Raw genomic sequence first — 19,739 nt, forward strand, 5'->3', positions numbered from 1 at the left:
TAGGAAGGCAAATGCAATGCTAGCATTCATGTCACGCGAGCTAGAATACAAGACCAGGGATGTACTTCTGAGGCTCTGATCAGACCCCATTTGGAGTATTGTGAGCAGTTTCGGGCCCTGTATCTAAGGAAGGACCTGCTGGCCTTGGAAAGGGTCCAGAACAGGTTCACAAGAATGATCCTTGGAATGAAGAGCTGGTCATATGAGGAGCGGTTGAGAACTCTGGGTCTGTGCGCGTTGGAGATTAGAAGGATGGGCCCGGGGGGATCTTATTGAAACTTGCAGGATACTGTGAGGCCTGAATAGAGAGGACATGGAGAGGATGTTTCCACTTGTAGGAAAAACTAGAACCCAAGACACAGCCTCAGATGAAGGGACGATCCTTTAAAACTGCGATGTGGAGGAATTTCTTCAGCCAGCGGGTGGTGAATCTCTGGAACTCTTTGCCGCAGAAGGCTGTGGAGGCCAAAGCACTGAGTGCCTTCAAGACAGAGATAGATAAGTTCTTGATTAATAAGGTGATCAGGAGTTATGGGCCGAAGGCAAGAAAATGGGGATGAGAAAAATATCATCCATGATTGAATGGTGGAGCAGATTTGATGGGCTGAGTTGCCTAATTCTAGTCCTGTGTCTTATGGTCGGCGCAAACCTGTGCTTGCCGCAGTACTGTCTCATTTGATTCCAGGTTTGGAGTGTGGCTACCGCGACTGGGCTTGTTGAGTGTTTGGTTGGCAGGGATGGGAGTGCTGCCATGGCGAGAGCTCGGAAGGTCGTCCCTGTACAGGAGCTCTCCACCCTCACCCATTCCATTTCTGGTTCTTTCACTGATTCCCTACTCTTTCTGCAGTGGCTTCCCATTAGTAGTATGTAGGTTTTGGAGGGTTAGCCCTGTGTAGGACCTTTTTTTGGAACATTAGGTCCCCATCCCCATACCCCATCCTCACACAAAAGTCATAATCATTCTGTCAACCGGGTTAAAAAAGGCCTTGGGTAAAAAAAGGCCTTGGGTAGACCGGTATGGATATGAGCAGGAAGAGAACCATCGGTAGCACGTTCACCTTGAACGTCTGCACCCTCCCCGCTAGGGAGAGTGGGAGTGTGTAGCGCTGTGTAGGTCCTTTTTGACTTGCTCCGCAAGACTGGCCAAGTTCACTTGCGGATCCCTCTCCAGTGGTGGGCAATGTGGATCCCAGATAGCATCATTTGCTTTGGGCTTGTTTGAATGGTAGTCCGCCAGCTCTGCCACTCCCCCTTTCGGATTCACAGGGAAAACGTCACTCTTGCTCATGTTGAGCTTGTAGACCAAAAGCCTCCAAACTCTCTCAGGAGCTTCTTGATATCTTCCATGCCGCTTTGCGGGTCCCGGATGTACAGGAGCAGGTCATCCGCATAGAACGAGACTCTGAGCTCTCTGTCTGCTCTTCGATTCCCTTCCAGCTTCTAGCCACTCTGAGGGCGATCGCCAATGGCTCAATTGCCAGAGTGAATAGGAGCGGGGACAGCAGGTATTCCTACCTTGTGCCTCTGTCCAGCCGGAGGTATTCAGAGCTGGTGGTGTTGGTCCATACGATCACCATGGGGGCGTTGTACAGGAGTTTCAGCCAGGAAGTGAACCCTGTCCCCAGCCCAAACCGCTCTAGTACCTCAATAAGGAACTTCCACTCGACTCTGTCGAAGGCCTTTTCTTCATCCAGGGAGACAATCACCTCCCAGGAGATGTTCGCAGACTTGCGAGTGAGGGGCACCTTGCCTCCAATGCTAACACAAGCCACCATATCGCTGATACCTGTGAAAGACAAAGACACAACAGAATGCAGATCATATAGACCCATTTTGCTGCTCAATGTGGATGCGAAAACACACAAACATTCTGGCTAAACGACTGGACAACTGCATACCGGAGGTGGTTGCAGAGGACCAGACAAGCTTCGTTAATGGTAGACAGGTAACAGCGAATATTAGGCAACTGTTAAACGTGATAGCGACCTCGTGATTAGTCAGTGCATATCTATGTCGGAGATTTCCGTCATGGTCTTTTTTACTCTGTGACAAACTCTGTCATCCCACTTGGGAGCGTACACGTTAACAAGGGCCACTGGTATCCTGTCCAGGTCACCGCTGACCATGACGTACTGTCCCCCTAGGTCCGTAACCATCTTTGTCGCAGTAAACATCGTCCTCTTATTGAGCAGTATAGCTAAACCCCTAGCTCTTGTCCCAGAACATGAATGGTAGGTCTGTCCCATCAAGCCTTTCCTTACCCGCAGACGGTCCCACAGATGCGTCTGTTGGAGGAAGACTATGTCGGCTTTCATACTTTTTCAGGCGGGCAAAGACTCTGGATCTTTTCACTGGGCTGTTGAGTCCCCTGACATTCCAGGTAAACTGTTCTGATGGAGCGTGTTGTGTTCCCCCTCTCCTGCGGAATCAGCCATACTTATCTTGTGGATGGGCACCTGTCCTTGGGGGTTTCCCTTTGTCCAGGGGCCACGCAACATGGCCACCAACTGTATGTAGCCACTTTGGTGAGCCTCTGCATTCCGGGATTTTCCCTTTGTTCAGGACCCCTCTAAAGTGGCTGCTTGCAGTGTCACCTCCTTCCAGGTTTCCATGAGTGACCTGTTGAAGCCAGTTTAGAGGCGCCCCCCCCGCCCCCCACCACCACTGCGAATTTGTTTCCCCCTCCTAGTGCCCCCCTCTTGTTCTCCCTTCCCTCTCCCCGTTTCAACTCTTGGTGCGCCACCCCCATTGCCAGACGCTCTCTCCCTGATGGGAGATGCGGCAGGGCCCACCCCCTTGTTCATACCTCCTGCTGCTAGCTTTCCCGCTAGCCCCCCTTCCGATGCCCGCTCTGCCGGTTTCCCCTCTGTCTCCTCCTCACCCTCTCCTGTAATCTGTTGCAATTGTCCCCTCCTTTCTACGAACTGGCTCATAACAAGTGGATAGCACTGTGGCTTCACAGCGCCAGGATTCCAGGTTCGATTCCCCACTGGGTCACTGTCTGTGCGGAGTCTCCCCGTGTCTGCATGGGTTTCCTCCGGGTGCTCCGGTTTCCTCCCACAATCCAAAAATGTGCAGGTTAGATGGATTGGACATGATAAATTGTCCCTTTTGTGTCCAAAAGGTTAGGAGGGGTCATTGAGTTACGGGGATAGGGTGGAATTGAGAGCTTAAGTGGGTCAGTGCAGACTCGATGGGCCAAATGGCCTCCTTCTGCACTGTATGTATGTTCTATGAAACTTCTGGAAAGGCAGCATAGTCCCACGCTAATTGTTCATTCTGTCCGGCGCTTTGCCAGGTCTGCCCCAATGTCCTGATAGACTCTGAATTTGCGTGCGTCCCTGCTGCAAGCCTTCCTTTGACCCAGCAAAGGATCCTTTCCCAGTCCTGAGGAGAAATCTTTCCCGGTGAAGAATGCCTTGAATCCATCCCCTGGTGATGGTGGTGGTTGGGGGGTTGGACTGCTGCTTCCTGGCATTTTTGTTGCTTTTAGTATTGTTGAGGGTGAGGGGATGTTTTAGTCTGGTTTTTATGGGCTAATTTTGGCTAAAAGGGCCTATTATCTTGCCTTATGGAGGAGAGCCACCTGATGTGTGACTGCTCAGCACATCCCCCTCACCGGAAATCTCTCAGCAATTTCAGAGGGAAGCAGGGAGATGCCGGGCAGGAGCCAGAAATAATGCGTAAACAAGCCATCCCTTCCATTTTATGAACTGCATATCATCAGATTATATTTGTTAACCTGTTGAAATGATGTGAATATTGTCTGCTCAGCTCAACCCCCAGCACCATGTTATTGAGAACCTTGCACACTCTCCATCAGTCTCTAAAACCTTTCTATATTTCACTGGGTGCAGGATAAAAGTGTGTGGTTATCCTTGATTGACATGCTTCGGAAGAAAGACAGCCTTCCCATCGTGGCATTCACCTTCTCCCGGAACCGCTGCGATGAGAATGCCAACATGCTCACGACCGTCGACCTCACTAGCACCGTGGAAAAGAGCGAGATCCACATTTTCTTCCAAAAGTGCATCTCCCGGTTAAAAGGCACGGACCGTGAGTTACCACAGGTAAATGCCGATGCGAAGCGGAGTGGGACTGGGCCTTTAAATCTGGGTGCCACAAGATGAAACTACAATACCTCCCTGGAACGCACAATTTTGAGTTTGAAAAAGAGAATGTGCCTGGAAGCTTTATAACGTTTGCTCAAATCCGGAAGATGTCGATTTTTGGGGGGACTGTTACAGTCAGTGAGATGGGGTTTGCCGTTTTTATCGGGTGGGGGGGGAGGTGGGGGTTACAGTGAGATGGGGTTTGGTGTGTTTATCAGGGGGGTTACAGTGAGATGGGGTTTGGTGTGTTTATCGGGGGGTCACAGTGAGATGGGGTTTGGTGTGTTTATCGGGGGGGGGTCACAGTGAGATGGGGTTTGGTGTGTTTATCGGGGGGGGGGGTTACAGTGAGATGGGGTTTGGTGTGTTTATCGGGGGGTCACAGTGAGATGGGGTTTGGTGTGTTTATCGGGGGGGTCACAGTGAGATGGGGTTTGGTGTGTTTATCGGGGGGGGGGTTACAGTGAGATGGGGTTTGGTGTGTTTATCGGGGGGGGTTACAGTGAGATGGGGTTTGGTGTGTTTATCGGGGGGGGTTACAGTGAGATGGGGTTTGGTGTGTTTATCGGGGTTGGTTACAGTGAGATGGGGTTTGGTGTGTTTATCGGGGGGGGGGTTACAGTGAGATGGGGTTTGGTGTGTTTATCGGGGGGTTTACAGTGAGATGGGGTTTGGTGTGTTTATCGGGGGGTTTACAGTGAGATGGGGTTTGGTGTGTTTATCGGGGTTGGTTACAGTGAGATGGGGTTTGGTGTGTTTATCGGGGGTGGTTACAGTGAGATGGGGTTTGGTGTGTTTATCGGGGGGGGGGTTACAGTGAGATGGGGTTTGGTGTGTTTATCGGGGGGGGTTACAGTGAGATGGGGTTTGGTGTGTTTATCGGGGTTGGTTACAGTGAGATGGGGTTTGGTGTGTTTATCGGGGGGGGGGTTTCCAGTGAGATGGGGTTTGGTGTGTTTATCGGGGGGGGTTACAGTGAGATGGGGTTTGGTGTGTTTATCGGGGGGGGTTACAGTGAGATGGGGTTTGGTGTGTTTATCGGGGGGGGGGTTACAGTGAGATGGGGTTTGGTGTGTTTATCGGGGGGTCACAGTGAGATGGGGTTTGGTGTGTTTATCGGGGGGGGGGTCACAGTGAGATGGGGTTTGCCGTTTTTATCGGGGGGGGTTTACAGTGAGATGGGGTTTGGTGTGTTTATCGAGGGGGGGGGTTACAGTGAGATGGGGTTTGGTGTGTTTATCGGGGGGGGGGTTACAGTGAGATGGGGTTTGGTGTGTTTATCGGGGGGGAGGGGTTACAGTGAGATGGGATTTGGTGTGTTTATCGGGGGGGTTACAGTGAGATGGGGTTTGGTGTGTTTATCGGGGGGGGGTTACAGTGAGATGGGGTTTTGTGTGTTTATCGGGGGGGTTACAGTGAGATGGGGTTTGGTGTGTTTATCGGGGGGGGGTCACAGTGAGATGGGGTTTGGTGTGTTTATCGGGCGGGGGTTACAGTGAGATGGGGTTTGGTGTGTTTATCGGGGGGGGGTCACAGTGAGATGGGGTTTGGTGTGTTTATCGGGGGGGGGGGTTACAGTGAGATGGGGTTTTGTGTGTTTATCGGGGGGGTTACAGTGAGATGGGATTTGGTGTGTTTATCGGGGTGTCACAGTGAGATGGGGTTTGGTGTGTTTATCGGGGGGGGGGGGTCACAGTGAGATGGGGTTTGGTGTGTTTATCGGGGGTGGGTTACAGTGAGATGGTGAGATTGGTGTGTTTATCGGGGGGAGGGGGTTACAGACAGTGAGATGGGGTTTGGTGTGTTTATCGGGTGGGTTACAGTGAGATGGGGTTTGGTGTGTTTATCGGGGGGGTTACAGTGAGATGGGGTTTGGTGTGTTTATCGGGGGGGGTTACAGTGAGATGGGGTTTGGTGTGTTTATCGGGGGGGGGTTACAGTGAGATGGGGTTTGGTGTGTTTATCGGGGGGGGGGTTACAGTGAGATGGGGTTTGGTGTGTTTATCGGGCGGGGGTTACAGTGAGATGGGGTTTGGTGTGTTTATCGGGGGGGGTCACAGTGAGATGGGGTTTGGTGTGTTTATCGGATGGGGGTTACAGTGAGATGGGGTTTTGTGTGTTTATCGGGGGGGTTACAGTGAGATGGGATTTGGTGTGTTTATCGGGGTGTCACAGTGAGATGGGGTTTGGTGTGTTTATCGGGGGGGGGGGGTCACAGTGAGATGGGGTTTGGTGTGTTTATCGGGGGTGGGTTACAGTGAGATGGTGAGATTGGTGTGTTTATCGGGGGGGGTTACAGACAGTGAGATGGGGTTTGGTGTGTTTATCGGGGGGGTTACAGTGAGATGGGGTTTGGTGTGTTTATCGGGGGGGGGTTACAGTGAGATGGGGTTTGGTGTGTTTATCGGGGGGGGGTCACAGTGAGATGGGGTTTGGTGTGTTTATCGGGGTTGGTTACAGTGAGATGGGGTTTGGTGTGTTTATCGGGGGGGGGGTTACAGTGAGATGGGGTTTGGTGTGTTTATCGGGGGGAGGGGGTTACAGTGAGATGGGGTTTGGTGTGTTTATCGGGGGGGTCACAGTGAGATGGGGTTTGGTGTGTTTATCGGGGGGGAGGGGTTACAGTGAGATGGGGTTTGGTGTGTTTATCGGGGGGGGTTACAGTGAGATGGGGTTTGGTGTGTTTATCGGGGGGGGGTCACAGTGAGATGGGGTTTGGTGTGTTTATCGGGGGGGGGGGGTTACAGTGAGATGGGGTTTGGTGTGTTTATTGGGGGGGGTTACAGTGAGATGGGGTTTGGTGTGTTTATCAGGGGGGGGTTACAGTGAGATGGGGTTTGGTGTGTTTATCGGGGGGGATACAGTGAGATGGGGTTTGGTGTGTTTATCGGGGGGGGTTACAGTGAGATGGGGTTTGGTGTGTTTATCGGGGGGGGGGTTACAGTGAGATGGGGTTTGTTGTGTTTATCGGGGGGGGGTCACAGTGAGATGGGGTTTGGTGTGTTTATCAGAGGGGGGTTACAGTGAGATGGGGTTTGGTGTGTTTATCGGGGGGGGGTTACAGTGAGATGGGGTTTGGTGTGTATATCGGGGGGGGGGTTACAGTGAGATGGGGTTTGGTGTGTTTATCGGGGGGGGGGTTACAGTGAGATGGGGTTTGGTGTGTTTATCGGGGGGGGGGTTACAGACAGTGAGATGGGGTTTGGTGTGTTTATCGGGGGGGGGGTCACAGTGAGATGGGATTTGGTGTGTTTATCGGGGTGTCACAGTGAGATGGGGTTTGGTGTGTTTATCGGGGGGGGGGTCACAGTGAGATGGGGTTTGGTGTGTTTATCGGGGGTGGGTTACAGTGAGATGGTGAGATTGGTGTGTTTATCGGGGGGAGGGGGTTACAGACAGTGAGATGGGGTTTGGTGTGTTTATCGGGGGGGTTACAGTGAGATGGGGTTTGGTGTGTTTATCGGGGGGGTTACAGTGAGATGGGGTTTGGTGTGTTTATCGGGGGCGGTTACAGTGAGATGGGGTTTGGTGTGTTTATCGGGGGGGGTTACAGTGAGATGGGGTTGGTGTGTTTATCGGGGGGGGGTTACAGTGAGATGGGGTTTGGTGTGTTTATCGGGGGGGGGTCACAGTGAGATGGGGTTTGGTGTGTTTATCGGGGGGGGGGTTACAGTGAGATGGGGTTTGGTGTGTTTATCGGGCGGGGGTTACAGTGAGATGGGGTTTGGTGTGTTTATCGGGGGGGGTCACAGTGAGATGGGGTTTGGTGTGTTTATCGGATGGGGGTTACAGTGAGATGGGGTTTTGTGTGTTTATCGGGGGGGTTACAGTGAGATGGGATTTGGTGTGTTTATCGGGGGGGGGGTCACAGTGAGATGGGGTTTGGTGTGTTTATCGGGGGTGGGTTACAGTGAGATGGTGAGATTGGTGTGTTTATCGGGGGGAGGGGGTTACAGACAGTGAGATGGGGTTTGGTGTGTTTATCGGGTGGGTTACAGTGAGATGGGGTTTGGTGTGTTTATCGGGGGGGTTACAGTGAGATGGGGTTTGGTGTGTTTATCGGGGGGGGTTACAGTGAGATGGGGTTTGGTGTGTTTATCGGGGGGGGGTTACAGTTTGGTGTGTTTATCGGGGGGGTTACAGTGAGATGGGGTTTGGTGTGTTTATCGGATGGGGGTTACAGTGAGATGGGGTTTGGTGTGTTTATCGGGGGGGGTTACAGTGAGATGGGGTTTGGTGTGTTTATCGGGGGGGGGTTACAGTGAGATGGGGTTTGGTGTGTTTATCGGGGGGGGGGTTACAGTGAGAAGGGGTTTGGTGTGTTTATCGGGGGGGGGGTCACAGTGAGATGGGGTTTGGTGTGTTTATCGGGGGGGGGGTTACAGTGAGATGGGGTTTGGTGTGTTTATCGGGCGGGGGTTACAGTGAGATGGGGTTTGGTGTGTTTATCGGGGGGGGTCACAGTGAGATGGGGTTTGGTGTGTTTATCGGATGGGGGTTACAGTGAGATGGGGTTTTGTGTGTTTATCGGGGGGGTTACAGTGAGATGGGATTTGGTGTGTTTATCGGGGTGTCACAGTGAGATGGGGTTTGGTGTGTTTATCGGGGGGGGGGTCACAGTGAGATGGGGTTTGGTGTGTTTATCGGGGGTGGGTTACAGTGAGATGGTGAGATTGGTGTGTTTATCGGGGGGAGGGGGTTACAGACAGTGAGATGGGGTTTGGTGTGTTTATCGGGGGGGTTACAGTGAGATGGGGTTTGGTGTGTTTATCGGGGGGGGTTACAGTGAGATGGGGTTTGGTGTGTTTATCGGGGGGGGGTCACAGTGAGATGGGGTTTGGTGTGTTTATCGGGGTTGGTTACAGTGAGATGGGGTTTGGTGTGTTTATCGGGGGGGGGTTACAGTGAGATGGGGTTTGGTGTGTTTATCGGGGGGAGGGGGTTACAGTGAGATGGGGTTTGGTGTGTTTATCGGGGGGGTCACAGTGAGATGGGGTTTGGTGTGTTTATCGGGGGGGGGGGTTACAGTGAGATGGGGTTTGGTGTGTTTATCGGGGGGAGGGGGTTACAGTGAGATGGGGTTTGGTGTGTTTATCGGGGGGGTCACAGTGAGATGGGGTTTGGTGTGTTTATCGGGGGGGGAGGGGTTACAGTGAGATGGGGTTTGGTGTGTTTATCGGGGGGGGTTACAGTGAGATGGGGTTTGGTGTGTTTATCGGGGGGGGGTCACAGTGAGATGGGGTTTGGTGTGTTTATCGGGGGGGGGGGTTACAGTGAGATGGGGTTTGGTGTGTTTATTGGGGGGGGTTACAGTGAGATGGGGTTTGGTGTGTTTATCAGGGGGGGGGTTACAGTGAGATGGGGTTTGGTGTGTTTATCGGGGGGGATACAGTGAGATGGGGTTTGGTGTGTTTATCGGGGGGGGTTACAGTGAGATGGGGTTTGGTGTGTTTATCGGGGGGGTTACAGTGAGATGGTGAGATTGGTGTGTTTATCGGGGGGAGGGGGTTACAGACAGTGAGATGGGGTTTGGTGTGTTTATCGGGGGGGAGTTACAGTGAGATGGGGTTTGTTGTGTTTATCGGGGGGGGGTCACAGTGAGATGGGGTTTGGTGTGTTTATCAGAGGGGGGTTACAGTGTGATGGGGTTTGGTGTGTTTATCGGGGGGGGGTTACAGTGAGATGGGGTTTGGTGTGTATATCGGGGGGGGGTTACAGTGAGATGGGGTTTGGTGTGTTTATCGGGGGGGGGTTACAGTGAGATGGGGTTTGGTGTGTTTATCGGGGGGGGGGTTACAGACAGTGAGATGGGGTTTGGTGTGTTTATCGGGGGGGTTACAGTGAGATGGGGTTTGGTGTGTTTATCGGGGGGGGGGGGGTTACAGTGAGATGGGGTTTGGTGTGTTTATCGGGGGGGGGTTACAGTGAGATGGGGTTTGGTGTGTTTATCGGGGTTGGTTACAGTGAGATGGGATTTGGCATGTTTATCGGGGGGGGGGTTACAGTGAGGTGGGGTTTGGTGTGTTTATCGGGGGGGTTACAGTGAGATGGGGTTTGGTGTGTTTATCGGGGGGGTTACAGTGAGATGGGGTTTGGTGTGTTTATCGGGGGGAGGGTTACAGTGAGATGGGGTTTGGTGTGTTTATCGGGGGGGGGGGGGTTACAGTGAGATGGGGTTTGGTGTGTTTATTGGGGGGGGTTACAGTGAGATGGGGTTTGGTGTGTTTATCGGGGGGGTTACAGTGAGATGGGGTTTGGTGTGTTTATCGGGGGGGGAGGGGTTACAGCGAGATGGGGTTTGGTGTGTTTATCGGGGGGGGGTTACAGTGAGATGGGGTTTGGTGTGTCTATCGGGGGGGGTTACAGTGAGATGGGGTTTGGTGTGTTTATCGGGGGGGGGGGTTACAGTGAGATGGGGTTTGGTGTGTCTATCGGGGGGGGTTACAGTGAGATGGGGTTTGGTGTGTTTATCGGGGGGGGTTACAGTGAGATGGGGTTTGGTGTGTTTATCGGGGGTGGTTACAGTGAGATGGTGAGATTGGTGTGTTTATCGGGGGGAGGGGGTTACAGACAGTGAGATGGGGTTTGGTGTGTTTATCGGGGGGGGTTACAGTGAGATGGTGAGATTGGTGTGTTTATCGGGGGGAGGGGGTTACAGACAGTGAGATGGGGTTTGGTGTGTTTATCGGGGGGGGGTTACAGTGAGATGGGGTTTGGTGTGTTTATCGGGGGTGGTTACAGTGAGATGGGGTTTGGTGTGTTTATCGGGGGGGGGGTTACAGTGAGATGGGGTTTGGTGTGTTTATCGGGGGGGGGGGTCACAGTGAGATGGGGTTTGGTGTGTTTATCGGGGGGGTTACAGTGAGATGGGGTTTGGTGTGTTTATCGGGGGTGGGTTACAGTGAGATGGGGTTTGGTGTGTTTATCGGGGGTGGGTTACAGTGAGATGGGGTTTGGTGTGTTTATCGGGGGTGGGTTACAGTGAGATGGGGTTTGGTGTGTTTATCGGGGGAGGGGGTTACAGACAGTGAGATGGGGTTTGGTGTGTTTATCAGGAGGGGGGGTTACAGTGAGATGGGGTTTGGTGTGTTTATCGGGGGAGGGGGTTACAGACAGTGAGATGGGGTTTGGTGTGTTTATCGGGGGGGAGGGGGTTACAGACAGTGAGATGGGGTTTGGTATGTTTATCGGGGGGAGGGGGTTACAGATAGTGAGATGGGGTTTGGTGTGTTTATCGGGGGGGGGGTTACAGTGAGATGGGGTTTGGTGTGTTTATCGGGGGGGGGTTACAGTGAGATGGGGTTTGGTGTGTTTATCGGGGGGGTTACAGTGAGATGGGGTTTGGTGTGTTTATCGGGGGAGGGGGTTACAGACAGTGAGATGGGGTTTGGTGTGTTTATCGGGGGGGGTTACAGACAGTGAGATGGGGTTTGGTATGTTTATCGGGGGGGGGTTACAGACAGTGAGATGGGGTTTGGTGTGTTTATCGGGGGGGGGTTACAGACAGTGAGATGGGGTTTGGTGTGTTTATCGAGGGGAGGGGGTTACAGACAGTGAGATGGGGTTTGGTGTGTTTATTGGGGGGGGGGGGGGTTACAGTGAGATGGTGAGATTGGTGTGTTTATCGAGGGGAGGGGGTTACAGACAGTGAGATGGGGTTTGTTGTGTTGGATTGGAGTTGGACATGTATTTGTTGTCCCGTACTAACTTCAGTGCAGAACAAATACTCTGAAGTGTATTTGGATTTAATCGCCCCCTCGGATGGCCATCCTGTTTAAATTTCTGTTTATGTTGGACAGGTTCGTCAGATGGTTGAGCTACTGAAACGGGGGATTGGTGTTCATCACAGTGGGATCCTTCCAATCCTGAAGGAGGTTATTGAGATGCTTTTTACCAGGGGCCTAGTAAAGGTAAGACTTCACAATGTGTGGATAGTCACTTTCCTCTCCTGTCTGACCCCTAACATTAATGAGGTGGTAAGAGTAGAATTTATTTAACATTCTTTTACTGCTGTGGCCATGCTGGATAACCCACCCCTTAAGAGGGTGGTTGTGGGGCAGAGAGATCTGCGATTAATGGTAGATAAATCCCCCTGTACCTCTACAAGCTAATAAGTCCCACAAAGAGTGAAAACTAAATACCAGCTTTCATTTCTGGAGGATTGATTTCTGAAACAGAGAGGAGGTTACATTTGTACACAACCTTGTTTGGCTTGTACTTGGAGCACTGTGCTCAGTCCTGGCCTCCGCAGTACAAAAACGGTATAGAAGCTCCTGGGGGATTGCTGAGACGATGTCACTGCAGTCGTGAGCATACGCCAATCGAAAGACTGGGACTCTTTTTCGTCCGGGAACTGGAGGACTCGGAGGATGCAGGGCTGTCCAAATTTGATAGGGTGGAGACGGGGAGCGTGCTCCCTCTTGTGGTCAAGACTGGAACAAGGGGGCCGAGGCATAAAGTCGTCAATGAAAAATCCAGCCGGGGATTGAAGAGAAACGTCTTTCATAGAATCATAGAATGGAATAACAGAATCCGTACAGTGCAGAAGGAGGCCATTCAGCCCATCGGATCTGCAACAACTCTTGGAAACAGTGCCCTAACCCAGGCTCACTGTCCCATCTTGTAACCCTATCTTTTGAACACTAAATGGCAGTTTGTGTGGCCAATCCATCTACCCTGCACATCTTTGGATTGTGGGAGGAAACCAGAGCACCCGGAGGAAACCCACGCAGACACGGAGAAAGTACAAACTCCACACAGTCACCTGAGACCGGAATTGAACACAAGACCCAGGAGCTTGAGGCAACAGTGCTAACCACTGTGCTGCCCACTGGAGAGTGGTGAGAATGTGGTTACAGCAATGAAAATTGCCCTGTCCAAGTCCTTCTGCAGCCCACCTGCTTCCTCAATACTACCTGTCCATCTACAGATCTTTGTATCATCTGCAAACTTAGCAACGGTGCCTTCTTCCAGATCATTAATGTATATTATTCAATGGAGTACTGTATCCAACTGGGATGCAAAGACTTTGGGGAAGCTGAGCTTGTTCTGTTTTGAGCAAAGAAATTTTAGTGATTAGATCGAGGTGTTAAAAATCACCAAGGGTTTAGACAGAGTAAATGAGTGACTGAAGCTCGATCGTCAAAGGGCACCGATTTAAGATGATTGTCCAATGAACCAGAGGCAAGGAAAGGACAAGCTCTTTTAAACAATGGGTTTTTAGGATTTGGCGTGTACTAACTGAGAGAGTGGTGGAAACCGGTTCTGAAGGAAATTGGATCAACACAGATGAAGAATTGCAATGATATGGAAAGTAGGACTGACTGAATTGTTTTCAAAAGAGCTGGTATCGACTCGATTGGCTAAAATGTCTTTCGTCGATGTTGTACTATTATGTATCATTTATAACGCGACTTCTGCTCATACAGCGGTGTGACTTTTTTTGTTATTAATTCAAGAGACGTGGTCTTCGCTGGCTAGACCAGCATTTATTGCCCGTCCCTAATTGCCCTTGAGAACGGGTTGAACCGCTGCAGTCCCTGAGGTGTTGGTACACCCACTATGCTATTAGGGAGAGAGTTCCAGGATGCTGCGCCAGCGACGGTGAAGGACGGCGATATATTTCCAAGTCAGGGTGGTGAGTGACTTGGAGAGGTCATTGATGAAGCAGCTGAAGATGGTTGGGCCTTGGCCATCCTCTGAGGAACTCCTGCTGTCCTGGATCTGAGATGATTGACGTCCAGCAAACATAACCATCTTCCTTTGTGCCAGGTATGATTCCAGCAGCAGAGATTTCCCCCTGGTTCCCTTAGACTCCAGTTTTGGTGGGGCTCCTTGATGCCATACTCAGTCAAATGTGGCATTGTTGGCGCTGGCTGAACCAAGCTGCTATGACGTTGTATGGATAAGTTACTTAGCATTCAGCGTGCCTCAGTGTTAACCAGAATTGTGTGTTTTTTCTCCTCTGGTACAGATTCTCTTTGCAACAGAGACGTTTGCGATGGGGGTAAACATGCCAGCCAGGACAGTGGTGTTCGACACGATCCGCAAACACGACGGGACAAACTTCCGAGATCTAACTCCAGGTGATGTGCACTTTAAACACCCGGGGCTGGATTCTCCAAAAGTGGGACTATGTTCCCAGGCTATCGTAAAAACGCTGGAGTTTTACTCTGGAGATTCTTTAAAAATATTAGCAGCTATTCACCTACCTGCAGGAGGCTGGCAGGGCCCCGGAGTGCTTCTCGCAGCTTCAGCTGCGGATATGGGCCACGCACGTCCGGTTCCGAGCCCGCGCATGTGCACGGCGGTGGTCTTAAGCGGCTGCGCCGAACGCAATGGTGGACTCAGCCGGTGGACCTGGACGACGAAAGAAGGTCTCAGCGATCGGCCCCACTCCGCTAAATATAACCCGATTGCTGCCCCGGCTGCCAATGAGGGCTGCCCCCACCCCCCCCCCCCCCCCCCCCCCCCCCCCCCCCCCGGCCCCTCGAACCCTGCCCCCCCACCAGGACGGCCGCGGACTGAGTCCGCAGCTGCCACCCGAGGTTCCCGACCGGCAACACGTGGTTAGAACCACGCCGTCGGGAACTCGGCTAGTTTTGCCGAGAGAATCGCTGTGGGGCCTCTGTCAATGGCCCCCCAGCCGCGCCGTGTAATCCATGCGTGAGCGATTCTCAGAGGACCGGAGAAGCGCAGGAATGGCGCCGGGCACGATTCCCGCGCAAACATAATTTCTCCACCCCCGTGCCAAACGAGATTTTGGTGTGGGTCTGCAGAGAATCCTGCTGTCTGTTACACACACACACATACGCACACAGAAGTGCCAGGGTACCACTCTACCCAAAGGGCATGCAGCTGGGGTCCACCGATCCCCTGGGACTTTGCTACGAGCGCCATTCTATCTGGTCCCCGTTTTTGGACGCCAGTACTGAACAGCTCTCTCCCGAGGTCTCCGAGGAGAAAGAGATAAATCCCAACGTCTCGGGAAAATGCATATTACAGTGAGATGCGCTTTCTCGCTATAATAAGCAGATTTCCACTGGGCGGGATTTATATCGCAATGTCTCGCGAGATCGAGTTAGATTTGGCAAAGCGGTGCAAGCCAGGTAGATGGCGGGGGCGGGGTCTCCTGGCTTCTGTCTGCCACGCTGCTCTGCGGCGAGCTGCTTCTCGGGTGCAGCGTGCCGTACAATCACTCCCTATATCGCCGTTCATTCACTGTCGCTGGATTAAGACTCTGAAACTCCCACCCTAACAGCACTGTGGATGTATCTATACCACATGGACTGCAGGGGTCCAAAAGACAGCTCACCATAACTTTCTCAAGTCCCATGAATTATTTTTAAAAACAATTGTATGGGTTTTCAGCTTCCCAACACCGATACACTATCCATTCCTATCCACGTGTTGCATAGAATCATTGAAACTTACAGCACAAAAGGAGGTTGTTTGGCCGATTTCATCTGTGCTAGCACTTTGAAAGAACTTGGTACCACATTCCCTGTTTGTTTTTGGTCCGTAACCCTGTAAATGCACAAAAGGAAGCCATTCTGCCCATCTTGTCCATGCTTGCTCTGCAAGATAGACTCAAGTAGGCATACTCTTCCACCTTTTCCTGTGGCACTCTTTTGGTCATCCAATTCACTATTGAAAGTCACCATTGAATGTGCCTCTACTGCTCTCCGAGTGTATTCTAAATTCATACCCTATCTGGCTTAAACGTAGCTCTAAATAAACAGCAGTGTGCTTGACTTTGAACTGTCCTCTGAAATGGCTGAGCAAACATCTCAGTTATGTTTAGGAAGGTGGCACGGCATCACTTTCTCCGGGTTGTTCGGGACAGTCAATTAATGTTGGGCCTTGCCACAAATGTTCAACCTCCCATCGGTAAAAAAGTAAATCCAAATCCAACCCTTACAACCCATCCTGACAATTTTAACCCTCTGCCTGTGACATGTTTGTACCCGATGCAGGTGAATACATTCAGATGGCAGGCAGAGCAGGGAGGAGAGGTCTGGACACGACTGGGATGGTCATTATCTTGTGTAAGGCCGGGGTTCACGAGATGTCTGACCTCCACAAGATGATGTTGGTAAGAAATGCAAAATGTCAGCTCGGGGGCGGAGTTGGGGGGCGTGGGGAGGGCAAGAAATTGAACAATTTGTCCAGTCAGTCGGCCCGTCGCCTCCATTGCAGGATCTTCCTTGCAGACTGACTGTGTAACGGCACTTTGGAAGCAATTCTCAGCGGCAGGTCCTGTGGCACATTCCCCAGATCGCTTTCTATTACCCTGGGAAGCTGTGGTGCACAGGTGAAATTCATCCGTCTTTCTCTCTCGCGCACGTTCTCTCTCATTCCCCAGATCACTTTCTAGGGGCTGGTTTAGCACAGGGCTAAGGAGCTGGCTTTTAAAGCAGACCCAGGCAGGCCAGCAGCACGGTTCAATTCCCGTACCAGCCTCCCCGAACAGGCACTGAAATGTGGCGACAAGGGTCTTTTCACAGTAACTTCATTTGAAGCCTACTTCCTTGTGACAATAAGCGATTTTCATTTAATTTCATTATCCCAGGAAGCTGTGGTGCACGGGTGAAATTCATCCCTCTTTGTGTGGATTTTGTTTTGCAGGGTAAACCCACACATTTACAGTCTCAGTTCCGCCTCACCTACACCATGATCCTCAACCTCCTGCGGGTGGAGGCACTCCGGGTAGAGGACATGATGAAGCGCAGTTTCTCAGAGTTCCACACTAGGAAGGATGTCAAGGTACAAGCACTAATTGTTGCACACCACCTTTAAGGGACTTTTAGTGCCTTCAAAGTATTTAGATGAAGAACCTTTAGAATTGTGTTCATTTATACCATCTTGTGCTTCGCTGTAATATAAAAAGGTACGTTTGTCTGACTGACTGTTCTTCAGGCAGGTGGGGATATTGCCTCTTCCTCCATGTCCTGCTAGTAGCCACTGGTACCAGGGGATCCGCTGTCGTGTGTCCCGCTTGTCTGTCTGAACACCATCCTCACACATCCATTATAGCTCATTTGCAACAGCTTTATGATATGCATCATCCAACTACAGCTAGGTTGACCCTTCTTTTTGCTGCCCTCCACCTTGCCCGTTAGAAAGGATCTTTCCAGCTTTTCAGCGCTAATTAATTGGCCAAAATGCAGACTTTTTCTTTCCTGGATTACCCTTTTCAGAGTTCGTTACGCTCTTGCGATCTCCGGCACCACTTCATTGGTCTTACGGTCTGTATATTGAATTTTAAGTACACGCCTTGGCATCCACATTTCAAAGGCATTTTTTTTCCCCCCACCACAGATCTTGATCTGTTGTCCAAGGCAGGGATTTTAGGATGATGGGGATTTTGTAAGAAGTAGGGGTATGTGGCCATTCGGCCTTTCTAGCCTGCTCAGCCATTCAATAAAATCATGGCTGATCTGATTGTAACTTCAACCCCACATTCCTGCTCCCTGATAACCTCCCACCCCTTTGTTAATCAAGAATCAGGAATCTATCCAGCTCTGCCTTGAAAATATTCAAAGACTGCTTCTACTGCCTTTTGAGGAAGAGCTCCAACGTCGGCATCTCCACATCATTATTTTTAAACAGTAACCCTTAATTGTAGCTTCTCTGACAAGAGGAAACACCCTTTACACATCCACCCTCTCGATACACATCTGGTATATATTTCAATCAAGTTGCCTCTTACTCTTCTAAACTCTCTAACCTTTCCTCAGGGGAGACACTGGGAGGGTGGTAGCAGAAGGAGGTCCTGTAGTTACTGGACATTAAGGGATGAAGGTGTGGGACTCTGAAGTTAAAAGGCAGCTTCTGTTGGAGGGACCCACGTCTCCACCGCTTCCCACCTGAGACCTGAACCTGATTATTTTTGTTCTCCTTCCATACCTCAATTCGGCAAGGCCTGTCCCACCCCAGCGTAAAATTACAAAGACGTCATGGTGGGCAGGAATCCAGCAGGAAACACATCCAATGAATTTTACACTGACCCACTGCCAACAAATGCAGACAGCGGGAAAAAGCAAAATTCAGGCCCAAATTTCTGAGGCATATATAAGAGTAGATAAGATGCTTCATTTGATAAGTTCTATCCTTGTTACAAGCTTGTATTTTAAGAACAAAGAAAAGTACAGCACAGGAACAGGCCCTTCGGCCCTCCAGACCTGTGCCAATCATCTTGCCCTTACTTAAAAAGAAACCTCTGCCTTTACTTGGTTCGTATCCCTCTATTTCCTCTCTGTTCGCGTATCAATCCTGATGCCTCTTAAATGTTGCTAATGTTCCTGCTTCCGCTACATTCTCTGGCAGCATGTTCCAGGCAACACTGAGCCCGCGCATCTCCCTTCAGCATTCCCTCTTTCACTTTGAACCTGTGCCCCCATGTAATTGACGCTTCCACCTTTGGAAAAAGCTTCTGACTATCCACCCTGTCTATGCCTCTCATAATTTTGTAGATCTCTATCAGGTCTCCCCTCGGCTTCCGAGTTTCCAATGAAAACAATCCTAGTTTATTCAACTTCTCCTGGCCAACACCCTCGAGACTCGGCAACATCCTGGTGAACCTTCTTTGCACTTTCTCCAAAGCTTCCACATTCTTCTGATAATGTGGTGACCAGAACTGCTCGGGTTACTCCAAATGTGGCCTAACCAAGGTTTTACATAGCTACAACATGATTTCCCAACTCCTGTATTCAATGTCCCGGATGATTTGGGCAAGCATGCCATATGCCTTCTTAATCACCTTGGCCACCTGTGTTGCCACTTTTCGGGAATTATGGAACTGCCCTCCCAGATCCCTCTGTATATTGATGTTGCTAAGGGTTCTGCCATTTACAGTATAATCCATACCCTAGATTTGATCCTCCAAAATGCACCACCTCGCATTTGTCCAGATTAAACTCCATCTGCCATTTCTGTGCCCAAGTCTCCAATCTATCTATATCCAGCTGCATCGTCGGCACTATCAGCAACTCCGCCAATCTTTGTGTCGTCCACAAACTTACTAATCAGACCACCCACATTTTCCTACATATCATTTATCTCTACTACAAACAGCAGAGGTCCCAGCACTGATCCCTGCGGAATACCACTAGCTACAGATCTCCATTCTGAAAAACACCTTTCCACCGCTACTCTCTGTCTTCTATAACCAAGCCAATTCTGTATCCATCTCGCCAGCCCACCCCGTTTCCCATGTGATTTTAGTTTTTGTACCAGTCTGCGATGTGGGACCTTGTCAAACGCCTTACTAAAGTCCATATAAACTTTACCCACAGTCCTTCCCTCATCAATTTTCTTTGTCACCTCTTCAAATAACGCAATTGTTGATGAGGCATGACCTTCCCCGTACAAAATCATGCTGCCTATCACTAACTAGTCCAGTTTCCTCCAAATGTGCATACATCCTGTCCCTCAGTATCTTTTCCAAAAGCTTCCCGCCACTGATGTCAGGCTCACTGGCCTATAACTTTCTGGATTGTCACTGCTTCCTTTCTTAAAGAAGGGACATTGACTAAGCTCCAGTCCTCTGGAACCTCACCTGTGAAGATATCTGTTTAGGCCCCAGCTATTCCTCCCCTTGCCTCCAGCAGTAACCTGGGACTTGTC

The 19,739-nt window shown here is 50.9% G+C and overlaps 1 protein-coding gene across 1 annotated transcript in view; it reads left to right on the forward strand.

Annotated features, from left to right (window-relative positions):
• skiv2l (SKI2 homolog, superkiller viralicidic activity 2-like) overlaps positions 1-19,739 on the forward strand; it is a 77,253-nt gene that overhangs the window by 40,504 nt on the left and 17,010 nt on the right. The window contains exons 16-20 of the mRNA XM_038817487.1: positions 3,858-4,070; positions 11,912-12,022; positions 14,086-14,197; positions 16,088-16,206; positions 16,740-16,877. Of these exons, the coding sequence (XP_038673415.1) occupies positions 3,858-4,070; positions 11,912-12,022; positions 14,086-14,197; positions 16,088-16,206; positions 16,740-16,877 (693 nt within the window). The remainder of the gene's footprint in view (positions 1-3,857; positions 4,071-11,911; positions 12,023-14,085; positions 14,198-16,087; positions 16,207-16,739; positions 16,878-19,739) is intronic.

This window comes from Scyliorhinus canicula, chromosome 13, assembly GCF_902713615.1.
Source record: "Scyliorhinus canicula chromosome 13, sScyCan1.1, whole genome shotgun sequence".
NCBI lineage: Eukaryota > Metazoa > Chordata > Chondrichthyes > Carcharhiniformes > Scyliorhinidae > Scyliorhinus > Scyliorhinus canicula.